Raw genomic sequence first — 15,489 nt, 5'->3', positions numbered from 1 at the left:
GTCGATGGACTGCTTTCAAGGGCCCCGACGACCATCATCTTGGAGTCCTTGCTGCTTTCCATTCATACATCCATTCAAACTCTACTTTTCTACCTAGCATCTGCTCCCCGCACCCCCTGGCTCCCATCCGTATCTTTCTTCCTCTCCATTTCCTTATGACTGCATCCTTAATTCAAATCCACTATACATTCCATCTGGGCAACTGGCAAACTACTTTTCACAAGGTTTCTCCACAATCCATAATGTTCACCTAGATAATCCTGTTAGCTGTTGCAAGAAGTCACCAACTCCACCAACTTCAAATCTCCACATAAGTTTGACCTCACTACTTCGTCAACTGGACAGAAGTTTCCCAATACCACACAATTCATGACCAAGATCCCTGCCCTTAATTTCATAGCCCAGGCCATTCGGATTTACTTTGTTCTTCCCTTCTAGCTCAACCAACTCTTTCCTCCCACCCAGGCAAACCACTGCTTCACTTGTTCTCAATATGCAACTCCATTTTTCTCTCAACATCCTATTCCACACTGGCCATAACCTGGGCAAAAGGCAGTAGTATATCTGCATATGCTGTTATCTCCCTAGCGCTTGGTACAAGGCTTGACACATGGTAAACACTTAAATACCAAAAGATTAAATATGCCCAAGGGCTTTCGAGCCAGCCGTGCAGGGGAATTACCTGGAGAAATGAAAATACCTTAAATTTGAAAAGTTCCACTTGGAGTCAGACTAGCGCTTCAGACTATCAAGAGTGAGCTGTCAAGCCCAGAGGAACCAGGATGGTTTATGGCACAGAACCGGTGCCCTGCCCAATGGATAATAAAACGTTTTAAAAGAGGAAAAAAAATATTTCCCCAACACCCAAGCCACATAGCTGCCATTTCCTTTGAGTCACCTAGCATTACCATGTTGCTTGAATAATATTCAAAAACTCCCAATTGCCATAAAGCATTTTTTTATGGCATTTGTGGGGTAGATACAAGCTAATCGGTTGGATACAGATCCTGTCCCATATGGGGCTTACAGTCTTAGTCTCCATTTTCCAGATGAACGAAATGAAGCACAAAGAAGTTAATTAGCCCAAGATCATCCAGCAGACAAGTAGAGAGGCCGGGATTAAAACCCAAGTCCTTCCGACTGCCGGGCCCATGCTCTATCCACTAGACCAAGCTGCACATCTGTTTCTATTGCAAAATGTCATCCTGACAAGTCACCTCGCTCTTCAGGACTGTTCAGGGAAAGACAATTTCTTTGGGAACATTTTTAAACATTCAAAAAAATGAATTTGGGGGGGCCTTTGCTTGTCTGGAAGTTGGGGGCTTAAACATCCCAAAGGCCCCTTGGTCGGTCTTTCTCGGAGCAGCCTGCAATGCTCTTTAAAATCGATCAAATGAACTTTGCTTTTCAGGTTCCAGGTGTTCCTTGCAAACTTGGAAGCACATTATCCTACTTAACGCGATGAAAAATCCTTACCAGCATCCCAAATAACTGAATTTCATCCAGCTCCACATAATATTCCTTCCGTTATTTACAGTGGAGGAAACACTGTATTCACAGGCTTAGTGAAATGTCCCTGGCCATGCCATGCAAAAATTAACTATATCCCCAACCCACCCCCTCCAAAATCAAGAAAAATCCAACTACTTGATTTTTGCCACTTGAACAATTAGCATTAGCTCTTTCAGCAAAAATTTCATGTACGACCAGAAATGTCAGGGACAGAAAGCGCAACCTGTCACAGGGATTTAACCTTTCCATCTCAAGACCCTCAGCCTGTGCTTCTCAACACATGATACTTGGCTTCTCCTTGCTTTCAGTTGCTTTTTATAGTGTTTCTTTCCTCCCTTGGAATCCTGGTCTGGAGCTACTCCAGATTCCTTACCAAAAACATTTCCTCCAGCTGGGAGGGGCTCCATATTTCCTCTCCTCACATAGAAAAGAGGGCTTGGTTAACTCTGGAAGCCCCCTGGACCCAATCAAGACAGAAAAGCTATCTGTGGACTCTGGGACAGAACTCCAGTGTTGGATTCCTGCCACCTCCAACAGCATTGAAGGTGGACTCCCTACACATCCCCAAAAAAATTACAGGCAGAACCTCAAAAAGTCAGGGGCTCTCCTGCAGGAACCCTCCCAAATTGATGTAATTCCCTTGGGATTTCTAGTATGAAAAGATAACATGGCTAAGCAGAAGCAACAAAAGCATGGAATTCTGAACTCGCCAGTGGTATGTAGAAACAGCATGGTTTGATGGGAAGAGCCAGGCTTGGAAGTCAGAGGACTTGGGTTCTGATCCCAGCTCAGCCTGTGTGCGACCTTGGGCAAGTCACAACTTCCCTTTGCCTGAGCTTCCCCGTCTGTAAAATGGTAATTCAATCCTATTTCCTCTTTCTTAGACTGTGAGCCTCACATGGGACAAGGACTGTGTCCAGCCTGATTATCTTGTATTTCCTGCAGCACTTAGTAATAATAATAATAATAATAATGATAATGATGGCAATTTTCAATGTGCAAAGCACTGTACTAACCGCTGCGGAGGCTACAAGGTGATCAGGTTGCCCCATGGTGGGGCTCACAGTCTTAATCCCCATTTCACAGATGCGGTAACTGAGGCCCAGAGAAGTGAAGTGACTTGCCCCAAATCACACAGCTGACAATTGCTGGAGCTGGGATTTGAACCCATGACCTCTGACTCCAAAGCCGGAGCTCATTCCACTGTGCCACGCTGCTTCTCTTAACAGTGCTTGGCATACAGTAAGTACTAATAAATACTATTACCATTATTATTCTGTCAATCACTTGACCAGAGCACTTGATTTTCATGTCCCTCTCAGCCCTACGGCATTTATGTATGTACCTGTAAATTATTTTAAGGTCTGTCAGCCCCTCGGGCAGGGAACATGTCTTCCAGTTCCGTTGTACTGTACACTCTCCCAGGCACTTAGTACAGTGCTCTGCACACAGAAAGTGTTCAATAAATGCCACTGATTGAATGAATGACTGCTCAAAAGGCAGGGTTTTGGGGGAGGTTGAAGTTATCCAATAGCATGTGTTTACTTAAGCATTTGATTGCAAAAATTTTCACACTGGATTGGCAAGGAAAAGGGTTTTCAGTGTGAGTTCTTCCATTTTAATCAAGAATGCATCTCCTTTTGAGTTCTCAAGGCTAAAATGAAGCCAGCTATCCTGGGCCTTTTGACAATCCCACATTCTCACTAGAACACCTCCATCTGCTTTCACCTTCAGGGTGTGTGTCTGTGGACCCAGCAGGCAATTCAGTTAAAGCAACTCAGCCTCTGTATCTGAATATAAGATTTAACGGCAGACTTATCCACAGACTAAAGAACGGCGCCTATTACGCTCGTCTGGAAGTCATGGGAACAAATCCGAATGTGAGGCATTGCAACCTCGCCTGCGCACCAGCTGAATTTAGGGAACCTTTCCTCTTGAAGGAGAAGTCGGACAGTTGCCAGGGTTCCCATTTGCCCATCCTCTGATAGGAATGCTCAAGAGGAAGTCGAAGTAGTCTGAAAAAGGCACAGCCGTCTGGCAAAAAATGATGGAAAAGAAATGTTTCTAGCATTCAGAGGAGAGAATACACCAGACCCTTACTACAGTCTGATATTCTTCAATTTCTTTCTCCCTAACTCAGAGCCCCTTACCTTGAATTGGTCACCTATTTTCTCCCCTTCCCCAAATTCTGCCACAATGCCACCGTGCCAGGAGCAAACCTGACAAAAGCCTCCTCTCCTTTCCTTTACCTACAGCCTGATGGATGGGGCAATGGTAAATCAAATCAGATCACTGGTGGGGCAGAGGAGAAGCAAGGATCATAAACTGGATAATCAAGAGTTGACTGAAATTCCCCACGGGCCCAATGGGAAGTCAACACTAATTTCCTGACTTCCGGCCCAATAATTGACAATAATCAAGAACTCAGTTAATGATAAAGCATCTTTGGCCTGCAACACTGCCATCACCATGCAATGTTACTTTTCTATGCCAACCAAAAGAAACGCTTGAACAACAAAAACAGTGGTTTGCAGCAAAAGAGTGATTAAAGCACTCACCGCAAAAATGTTACTAAAAATAGCAAGCGGCAGTTTTTCTGCTACACCAAGGAACCCATTTCTGGACATTTACACACATGCCCTTTGTTGCTCCTTAACGTGGAAAACGGGGTATAGACTGCCTATTATCACGTCGCAGCTGTCCAAGGCAGACACACGACACACAAATGTGTTGACCAACAAATACCATTATTATTACCTACCAGGCCTAAGGAGAGGCTAGTGCAAGCAAGAGTCCCAGAGGACTAGTGAGTAAAAGAACAAAATTCAAAACAGTAAACAGGCTCATCATCAGATGGAGCTGAACTGGATCCCAGAACAGCTGTGCTCCGCTCAAAGATTAGGTCCCAGGATAACATCCTAATCACCGACTAGCCAGGTGAGAAAAATAACTCTTACAAGATGAAACTATGTACTTGTACAAGAACACACCGATTGAGTGGCACATTGGTTTCAGGCACTTCAAAATTTGATGTTGTAAGGAGAACCTTTCTGAAGAATGAACAGGTAACTGTTCTTTGAGTCTGAGGTATGAGTGACTAATAGGAAGGGAAAAAAAAAAGACCTAAACAGGCATAAATGTAGTACTGATCTCTTAGAATTCATGTCACTGAATTGAAAGGCAAGGACCACTATACTAAATAGCGCCTCATTTTTATTTTCTTCATTCTTAAGCACATCACCCTCTCTGAACCAGTACCTTCCATCTAGCTTATTTGATGTCTTGCCCTCCCCCACAGAGTTTTAAGTGGAGCAGAAGGTAAAGGCCTCTGCACTGTTTACTTCCTTATTTGTCCATTTGCATCATCAGTGAAGTCAGCAGGAACCTGCAAACCCTGAAAGGAATGTTTGTTCGCTAAACACGGTTAACCAGGCTGGCTGAGAGCAGCCCCGAGCAGCACAAAACACTGCCCGAACCAGGGTCTCACAAAAATAGTAACTACCAATTTTCCTCTTGAACTTGCTGCCCTTCAAGAGCAAGAAGGAAAAACTGACAATCAGGATTTAGGTCTGGGAATGACCGTACAGGTCTGCTTACTCCCAATCGCCACATTACATGAATTATGCTATTTGACTAGCTTAATCCTTAAGGAAAAGGCCACTTGATTCAGTCATTGGTCAAGGAATGAACTCGTTAATTTTAAAATGTTCTGACTGCTATCTGAGCGTGGGTAATGTGGTACTGCTACACCTCGGTTAGTGCTTTTAAATAGGAAAGTGCTCAAAAGGAGTATAGTTTTCCATGAGAAGCTGTGAAATCCCAAAATGCAAAAATGTGACCCAGACAAATCTATCTGGTTTTAAAGTAATAAAAAACATATGATCAAATAGCAATGTAAACACATAACAATAAAAAGATTTTGAACTGGGTATTATGTGTACATACGTAAACAGATAATTTTCCAAGTTGCTACCTTTCACATTCTAGTCAGCAAAAAGAAACCTCAAGTTAAGGATTAGAGATCAGCCATTATCTATGCTAAATTGAAGTGGGTTTTAATCATCTTTAAATCAGCAAACTACTTCAAAGGATGGGGGGGAAAGGAGGTGTTAAAAGTTGAAGAGCTATAATGGGGGCTATCTGTAATTGCAAACAATTACAAATGAGTATAGACCATTTCATCAAATGGACAAATTTATAAGCAGTATGGCTTAGTGGCTAGAGTAAGGACTTGGGAATCAGAAGGACCTAGGTTCTACTCTGCTGTGTGACCCTGGACAAATCAGGTAACTTCTCTGTGCTTCAGGTACCTCATCTATAGATTGGGGATTGGCCTCATGTGGGAAATGGGCTGTGTTCCACCTGATTGGCTTGTATTTACCCCAGCACTTAGAAGAGTGTCTGGCACACAGTAAGCATTTAAATACCATTTAATAAAGACAATACTGACTTCAAAAACTAATCTTTCTATAAACTACTCAGCCTAAAAAACCCCTCCTGACCCCACAGCTCCCCCAGTTGTCGCCCCATCTCCCTCCGACCGCTCCTCTCAAAACTGCTTGACCCTCTTCAATCTGGCTTCAACTCCCCATGCTCCACAGAAACAAATCCCTCAGCGGTCACCAAAGATCTCCTTCTTGCCAAATACAATGAATGGTCTCCACTCCATCCTAATCCTCCTCAACCTCTAGCTGCTCTCGACGCTGTCAACCGCCCCCTTCCCCTAGAATCATCTAAATTTGGCTTCAGTGACACTGTCCTCTCCTGGTTCTCTTCCAACCTGGATGCTCATTTTCAGTCTCCCTTGCAGGCTCTACCTGGGCCTTCCCCAGCGCTTAGAACAGTGCTTTGCACATAGTAAGCGCTTAACAAATGCCATCATCATCATCACTCCCTAACTGTGGGAGTCCCTCAAAGCTCAGTTCTGGGTCTCCTTCTATTCTCCATCAACACCAACACCACTTGGAGAACTCATTTGCTCCCACGGCATCGACTACCATCTCTATGCGGATGATTACCACATCTATAGCTCCAGTCCCTAGCTTTCTCCTCCTCTGTGGTTTCGTATGTCCTCTTGCCTCATGACATGTCTAACTTGGATGTCCTGCCATAACCACCAACTCTAACATGTCCAAAACAAGATGAAATTCTTCATCTTCCCACACAAATCTTGTTCTCCCGCTGACTATCCCATCACCTTGGACCCATCACTGTAGACAGCACCACCATCCTCCATCTCACAAGCCTGTTAGCATTATCCTCAACTCATCTCTTTCATTCAAACCACATATTCAATGTCACCCAATCCTGTTGGTTTGACATTCCCAACTTCGCTAAAATTTGGCCTTTCCTCTTCATCCAAACTGCTAATATGCTGATCCAAGCACTTATCCTAGCCCATCTTGACTACTGCATCATCCACCTTGCTGATCTCCCCATTCTGGTCCATTCTTCACTCTGCTGCCCAGTTCATATCTTTTAAAAAATTTGCAGTCGTCTTCCCACCCTCAAGAACCTCCAACGGTTGCCCATCCATGTCTGCAACAAACAGAAGCTATTATTATCATTATCATCAACAATTGCAGTATTTAAGTGCTTAATATGTGCGGGGCACTGTACTAAACGCTGGCAAGCATTTCAGGTTGGACACAGTCCCTGTCTCACATGGGACTCACAGCCTTAGTCCCCATTTTACAGATGAGGTAAATGAGGCCCAGAGAAGTGAAGTGACTTGCTCGAAGTTACACAGCAGAAAAGTGGCAGGGCTGGGACTAGAACCCAGGACCTTCTGACTCGCAGACCCATGCTTTATCCTGTAGGCCACATTGACTTGAAACTATTCAATTATCTTGCCCCCTGCTACCTTACCTCACTGATTTCCTACTACAGGCCAGCCTGCACACTGAGCTCTTCCAAAGCCACCTTGCTCAATTTTCATTCAATCGTATTTATTGAGTGATTACTGTGTGCAGGGCACCGTACTAAGCGCTTGTGTCACTTGTGCCACTGTGTCCCAATCTCTTCTATCTCAATGCCGACTTCTTTCCCGGTCCTCGTCCTCTGGCCTGGAACTCCTTTCCCCTCCTCATCCTCTGGCCTGGAAGTCCCTTCCCCCCTTCACACACCACACCATCATTTTTCCTACCTTCAAAGCCTTTTTAATGCCACATCTCCTCCAAGAGGCCTTCCCCGATTAACTCCTCTTTCCCCGACTCCCTCTCCCTTTTGCATATTCTATGTTCTTGGCACTAAACCCTTTGGGCACTTGATATTCACCTCACTCTCAGCCCCACAGCACTTATGCATGTATCTCCAAGTTATTTATATTAATGTCACCCTCTCTAGGCAGTAATCTCCTTGTGGGCAGGGAACTTGTCTACCAACTCTGTTGTACTGTAGTCTCCCAAGCATTCAGTACAGTGCTCTGCACACAGGAAGTCCTTAATAAACACTATTAATTGATTGGAACTAAAACTGTATCATGAGGCAACCTGTCCTTGATCCTTTTGCCTGATTATTCCACATTGCAGCAAAAACTAAGTGTCAAAGCCCTATAATACATGCCATAATATTACCAGTCAGGAATAAACAACAACAACAACAAAAACCCTGTCTCTTTAAAGGTTACTTTCACACTTCCCTGGTGTGAATCGTATTTATTGAGCACTTACTGTGTGCAGTGTACCGTACTAAGCGCTTGGGAGAGTACAATATAACAATAGACATATTCCAAAGTTGTCCTCAGATTGAGATTTTTTTTTCAAGAGCCTTTCTGCCACTACAAGTTCTTTCATCCACAAAAGGCCACCTGCACCATGATTATTTTTCCATTCTTAGATGAAGTGCTTAGGGCTTATGAGAGGCAAGGCTACCTTGTTTAGATGCCAGCTCTAACACCAATTCCTTAAGGCATCACATTATTCATATTATACCCATTTAAAAGCATTTATATTAGACCCCCCCAATGAGTAACCAAGAACAGCCTCTTGAGTTTTTAATCTGTAACAGCAATAACTATCAACCCAATATTGAGGCAGCATAGTCTGGAGAATAGACTAGAATTGCTCCACAATTTAACTTCTTTTACTGCAAATATCACTCCATTCCAGGCAAAGCATTGTGAACAATAGCAAAGCTATGTGATTTTTTTTAATGATACCTCACAGAAGGTGTTGTTGCTTTGCAGGACAAGTTCATTGTAAACCCGTAGAAGGGAAAGCTTTTAAGAGTTGTCTTTGAAAACTGAGCATCCAGCCCATAATTTTCCACATATGGGCACTCAGTATAATTTCATGATGGCTAATTTACTGCCCAGAGTCACAGCACACAACTTAGTAAGTAACTTTCTCTCTGTTTCCACATCTGGAAAAAGATTCCAACTTCATAGGGTTGTTTCCAAGATTAAATTGAGATTAGGCAAACGATACTGCAATCTGAAACACCTGCATTTTTGCAGAACTACAGCCTCTTCGACACTGCTTCAGATTACCCTTTACTACTGCCAATTTCCATCCCGAATCGCATCTGACTTCAATTCACTTACCGTTGACAGCTTTTTCAATCAACTCCTCACAGGCATCAAAGTCCCCCTTCAAGACAAGTTTGTCATGCAAATCAGTCAACATTGGATGTTCTAATGCAATCTTGGTTTTCTTCTGCAGGGACTCAAAAGCCTCTGTGTAGTTGTGTTGGCGAAAATGTTTCAGACAAAGGCGAATGGCTTCCTGTTCACGGTACTACTGGAACACAAGAGAAAGTTTGAAAAGCGATTTGCTTTGCTGCCACTGGTAGGAATTCCCAAAACAATACTGACCTGAGAGATGGCAATGGGACATGAGTTTAATAAATGGACGTCTCACTTAAAAAAAAAATTCCTACCAGCATCTGTTCAACAATGCTGGGCACTACACGGATTTGATTTCCGTAAGAAAAATTGTCTCTTTTTAAAAAAAAACCCATCCATAATCCTTGAATTATTTGTCATTGATATTGTCAAAATGGACAAATGTAAGGGAAAAATTTACCAAGCCATATAAGCTGTTTGAAATCATTAACATCACCAAACTATATCATTTGGGAATGTTCAGTCAAGTTCTTGAAGGAGAACAAAACCACTGAACATGTCTTTCAGACCTTTAAGACGCGAATAACTGAGACTAGTCAAACCATGCCTCTAAATGATGGTCTATTTCATGGATTGGGGAGAGCAGAGGAAATGGTGCAGGGCTTAGGGCATTGTAGGAGCACAATGAACGCTAAACAATAAATCTGATAATTCTGGTACTTCACTGGTGCACTCTATGGGCTAGTCACTGGAGTAGAAACAGGACAATCAGATCAGACATAGGCCCTTTTAGTCTAAAAGGCAGGGGGCTTATCCCCACTTTACAGATGCAAAAACTGAGACCCAGAGAGTGTAAGTGCCTCGCCTACGGTCACAGCAGGCCAGCAGCAGAGCTGGAACTGAAATCCAGGTCTCCTGACTCGTGTTCTTTCCTCCAAGTCAAGCTGCCAGGGACCAAGGAAAGGCAGCTGTCAGCGAGTAAAGTGTATTTATTGAGGGCTTACTTTGTGCAGAACACTGTACTAAGCACTTAGGAGAGCGTGATAATAACAATAAACAGACATAGACCCCTCCAGCCCAATCCCATGGACAAGATACCGTGTCACCTGCATGAAGACGTGAACAGGGTTGCCGGCACAGTTGTTACATTTGAATGCTGGATTGGTCATGATGATGATCATGAAAGTTTGTCACTAAGGGACTGTGTTAGTGCTGATACTTTTGAATTGCGGGGTCTTACACTGAACTGTTTTGACTAATTCTGACTGGTGTGTCTGTCCTCTGCCACCCTGGCCCCCACTTTAAACTGTAAGCCCCTAATGAATCAAAGGCCTTATCTTGATTGATTGTTCAAGTAATTTTCTCAGCATTTATTACAGTGCTCTGCACACTGTAAGTGCCGAAAAATGGCTGGTGATGATGATGATGACTATGAAGATAAGTACTGAACAGCACATGACAACCAACACATTTTGGATTTATAAGTGAGGGCAGAACCCTGGCCCAAGAATTAGCTATTTGAAGTTTGAACCCAATCACTTTTCTGGTCTATGCCAATCGATCGATGGCATTTATTGAGCGCTTACTATGTGCAGGGCACTGTACTAGGTACTTGGTAAAGTATAGCACATTTGGTAGATATGTTCCCTGCCCATGATGACTTTACAGTCTAGATTATCCCTTTCTGTAAAATGATGTTTCCCTAGCCCTACCAGCCCTAAAACCTGGATTTCAAAAGGAAAAGATCGCTTAAGTACTTTGAGTCCCCTATGAGAATATAAATCCCATCAGGTACCCAAACAAGAGATTTATAGCTAGGTTCAAGCTCAAGGAGGGAAATTCCTACTTCCAGAGTTTAGAGAATTAGAAATGAATTCAGAGGGGTTGGACAGGCACCAGCTTTGCACAATTCTAAGTTCTAAGACGTGGTGCTGGCAAAAAGCTTCAGTAGAAACTGAGAATCTGTATCCTCTTTCGATGCCAATTGGCCTCTGAGTGTATGTTCAGAAGCAAAAATTACCCTCTAATTCCATTGGCCAGGAAAGGGAAAATAAATCCCCAGAAACTGGACGATCAAACCACAAAAATGAAAAAGTTGACCTCCAGATTACAGAGGTCAACAAGCCAGGATTGGTATCTAGCTAAAAACTGTTTCCCATGAGAAAATGATCTATTACCTAGCTAAAATGTGAATCTTCCTATCTATCCGCCACTCAATCCAGCTTCTCTGGGGTACACTGTTCCATGACCATTACTGCCCTATGATCATTACTACTGCCCCAAAGTGAGACTACATTCCCCAGAGTAAAATTCGGACTCCTTCATGAGATGTATGTATATTTTTTTTTGGGGGGGGGGGGGACGACACGCAGGGAGGGTGTGTGCATTTGTGTAGATATATATATATATATATATATATATATATATATATATATATATATGTTCTCTCTCTCTCTCTCTCTCTCAGAGGGGGAGAGGGAGAGAAGGAGGGAGAGAGGGAGGAGAAGAGATAGGCAAAGGGCTAAGAATCAAGAAATCTTGAAAACCAGAAGTGGAAGGTAGAGCTCCTGGACACAGAGTCTCCTCCGCCTCAAATGCTGAAGACTGAGCTACAGGGGAGCACTGGCAAATTTTTACCACTTACTCCCTAAAAGTACGGCCTACTTAATTTACTGTTAATCCAACACTAGATGAGATGCGGGGAGGGGGAGACAGGCCAGTTTTGCCAGGAGACTGTAATGTCGCAAACCATCTGATTGCCCCAGGGATCTGCTCTATTGACAGCTGCTGCTTTAGGGTGTTCCCAGCACTAAAATGTACAGGCTACAGCCCTGCCATCTTGCAATTGCTCAGCCCTCCCTTGGCCTGCCTGGACTCTTGGGACTGGCCAGTGGGGGATTCAGGGATTATAGGAGCTTGAAACGGACTCTGATGATGACGAGGACACTACATAACAATTAGGAGTCCTCTGGAAGACTCAAACATAGGACTAGTACTGTCTGTCTCCTTGACGTTTGTTTTGTCTACAAACTTGGGACTGCTATCACTAGCCCGGAACATGGCACAGGCCTGGTCTTTTGTTGAAATGTGGGCAGAACAATAGTTGCAAAGGAAATTTCATCTCCCTCAAAGAAGAATGCCTTAAAGGCACATTCTGTGTGTAGAATGGTACCCCGAAAATCAAAACAGATCCCAAACCAAACAGGGCAAAACTTCAACAATAGGCCAAGAATCAAAGTTCAGGATGAAAATATACCTCCTCTCTTCCTTGCCAGTCTGGCCTAAACACATAAATTTAATTCAAAATTATGGAGATAGGATGTGTGTGTGGCCCTGAATTATTTAGGACATAACTCATTCAGGACATCAAAATGCAAGAACTTTTAATTTCGATATAGAATCCATAATTATTTTTTGAAAAAAATAGCAGGATACAAGCAGTCCTTGACTGACATTGCATGTGAAAATGAATAGTAGTTACAACATTTCTTAATTTTTTGAATTTGTGTTTTTCCACACATCAATTTCAACTCTACAACACTAGCTTCCTTTGTGACATTAGCTCTGGGTTTTGCGGGGACAGAAAGGAAGGGAGAAAGTATAAAGGGGGTGGGAGGTTGGCAGGGGGGAGGAAAGCAGGAAAGTATGGGGGCAAGAAATGATTTACGGTACCAAATTGGTCATAAGGGAGGATTGACACCTATTTAATCTCTGATTAAGTAAAGTTTGACTACTCTACCTTGGGACCTCTCTGACAATAAAAGTCACTATGAATAGACTACTCAACTACAACTGATCACTTTCACAATTAAAGAGTGATTTTGATAAGAATAGATTATCCAACTGTGGTTCAGAAACCAGTCCCTCATTTATAACATTGTTCCTATGAAAAAATGCCATGTTCAGAAACCACTTGCATCATAATTCTGAAGATTCTGGGTAGTTGATTGCACATATTCATACAAACACACATATGTGATATATACCCATCCTAACAAGGAGGCTGTGGGGAGAAACTAAGAAAACTAGTTCATTCATTTCATTCAATCGCATTTATTGAGTGCTTACTGTGTGCAGAGCACTGTACTAAGCGCTTGGGAAGTACTAGCCGGCAACATACAGAGACGATCCCTACCCAACAACGGGCTCACGGTCTAGAAGGAGAGACAGACAAGCCCTTTGGAAAACTGTCAGTACTATACAATTCTACCAAAGGTGCGGCTATTATTAAAAATAGTATTGCATAATCCCAATAATTATTATTTTCCAAAGTGTAAATACCAACATATTGAGGTTGGTATACCAACCTCATACCAACATATATGTTGCCAACTTGTACTTCCCAAGCGCTTAGTACAGTGCTCTGCACACAGTAAGCGCTCAATAAATACGATTGATTGATTGATTGACTGATTGAGGGCACTTTGCTGGGTTCACCACAACATAAGAGTCAAAGAATGTTTTGGGGGCAGTGAGGTTGGCTGAAGACATACAGAGGAAGAGGAAAACAGAGGCTCAACCTTCTGAAAGAGTTAAAAATTGAGATGGCCTCTGGCTACCAGTGTAGAGTCCTTCCCAAGCTGGCTCAAGGAGTCTCTAAGGGATGAGGATTAGCCCCTTCTGCACGGTGGATACCGAGACCACCAGGGTCAAGAGACCACCGTGGGTAACCCTGCTCCCCATATCCGAGTACTTCCTGTGCTGGCACACAGGCTAATGGGAGTCACACAGGGCATAAGGCGGCCAGCTTCTCTTTCAAGCAGTAGGCTCTGGTGGGCTGGTGAAAACAAGAGCTAGAGGTCACCAGCAATGTCTAATTACAGTATAATTAATGAAGTTCTGTTCCATGGAAAAGGATATGGCATAAAGACCAAGAACAACAAAGGGTTGGGTTCATTCCTTTCACCCTTTTAGACTGTGAGCCCACTGTTGGGTAGGGACTGTCTCTATGTGTTGCCAATTTGTACTTCCCAAGCGCTTAGTACAGTGCTCTGCACATAGTAAGCGCTCAATAAATACGATTGATGATGATGATGACCTCAGGATTACTGCTTACTCCTCTCGCCTCTCGTTGTGGGCAGGGAATGCCACTTTTTATTGTTGCATTGTACTTTCCCAAGCAGTGCTCTGCACATAGTAAGTGCTCAATAAATACGACCGAATGAATCAAAGTTGCCCCCAGATTTAGATGTTTTCCAAGAGCCTTTCTGCCATTACAAATTCTTTCATCCATTGAAAACCAGCGGCCACATGCACCATGACTATTTTCCCATTCTTGGATGAAGTGTTCAAGGCTTATGAGAGCCAAGGGGGACCTTATTTAGATGCCAGCTCTAACACCGATTCTTTAAGGCATCACGTTATTCATACTGTAGCCACTTAAAAGCATTTATACTAGATTCCCCACAAAGTAAGCAAGGGCAGCCTCTTGAGTTTTTAATCTATAGTAGCGATCACTATCACTTCAATATTGAGAAGCAGCACAGCCTGGTGGATAGAGAATGGGCCCGGGGGTCAGAAGAACCTTCATTCTAATCCCAGCTCCACCACTTGTCTGCTGTGCGACTGGAGCAAGTCACTTAACTTCTCTGGGCCTCAGTTCCCTCCTCTGCAAAACGGGAATTAAGACTGTGAGCCTTATATGGGGACCTGGACTGTGTCTAACCTAATTAGCTTTCTCTATTCTAGTGGCTTAGTATACTGCCTGGCACATAGTGAGTAATTTACAAATACCATTAAAAAATACTTGTACATATGTATATATATTGAGCACTTACGTGCAACACTTATAGTTGGCTGTATTTTGTTAATCACGGCAAAACAGCTCAACAAACGGATCATTCTAATAAAGTACCAAGCCTAAAAGTAATTCTAAGGGCAATAACGGATTCTATCAATAGGGAGTTTGCAGGTCTTTAAAGTTTATAATCACTCACTTCACTGCCATATTACTTTCTTTGGACATTACCATAATTAGGTATTTTGAAGCTTAGGGACAAGAACAATTCCATCTCTGGAAAGTTTCTGAGTAGTTTCCTTCTTAATTATATTTAGTGTTAAGTGCTATTTATACCCCAAGCACCAATGAGTGGGGCAGCTTGTTTACCACACACATTGGTGCACTGCTTGTTTCGGTTTCAACCATTCAGAATTATTTCCATTCCATTTCCTTAAACAATTCATGATATTTATTAAGCCCTTACTGAGTGCAAATACTCCCCCAGGCACTTGGGAGAAGGCTACAGAAGTACATTTCTTTCCCTCAAAGAGTTTAGAATATTAAGGGGAGGCAAATAAAACAAAAGAAACATTTACAAATAGCAGGGAGAGGAAGGAAGTACAAATATCAGGATGAAATGGCTGAAAATATACAAACATACACATGTACATTGGTGCTTAGGACATGAATTAAA

General features: G+C 42.9%; 1 protein-coding gene across 1 annotated transcript in view; it reads right to left on the bottom strand.

Annotated features, from left to right (window-relative positions):
* Window positions 1-15,489, bottom strand: part of MKLN1 (muskelin 1) — a 199,825-nt gene that overhangs the window by 115,691 nt on the left and 68,645 nt on the right. The window contains exon 6 of the mRNA XM_038752328.1: window positions 9,056-9,248. Within this exon, the coding sequence (XP_038608256.1) occupies window positions 9,056-9,248 (193 nt within the window). The remainder of the gene's footprint in view (window positions 1-9,055; window positions 9,249-15,489) is intronic.

Source organism: Tachyglossus aculeatus, chromosome 10 (assembly GCF_015852505.1).
Source record: "Tachyglossus aculeatus isolate mTacAcu1 chromosome 10, mTacAcu1.pri, whole genome shotgun sequence".
In the NCBI taxonomy this organism is placed as follows: domain Eukaryota; kingdom Metazoa; phylum Chordata; class Mammalia; order Monotremata; family Tachyglossidae; genus Tachyglossus; species Tachyglossus aculeatus.
Note: the sequence above shows the minus strand (reverse complement) of the source record. Positions and strands in the feature narration are given on the sequence as shown.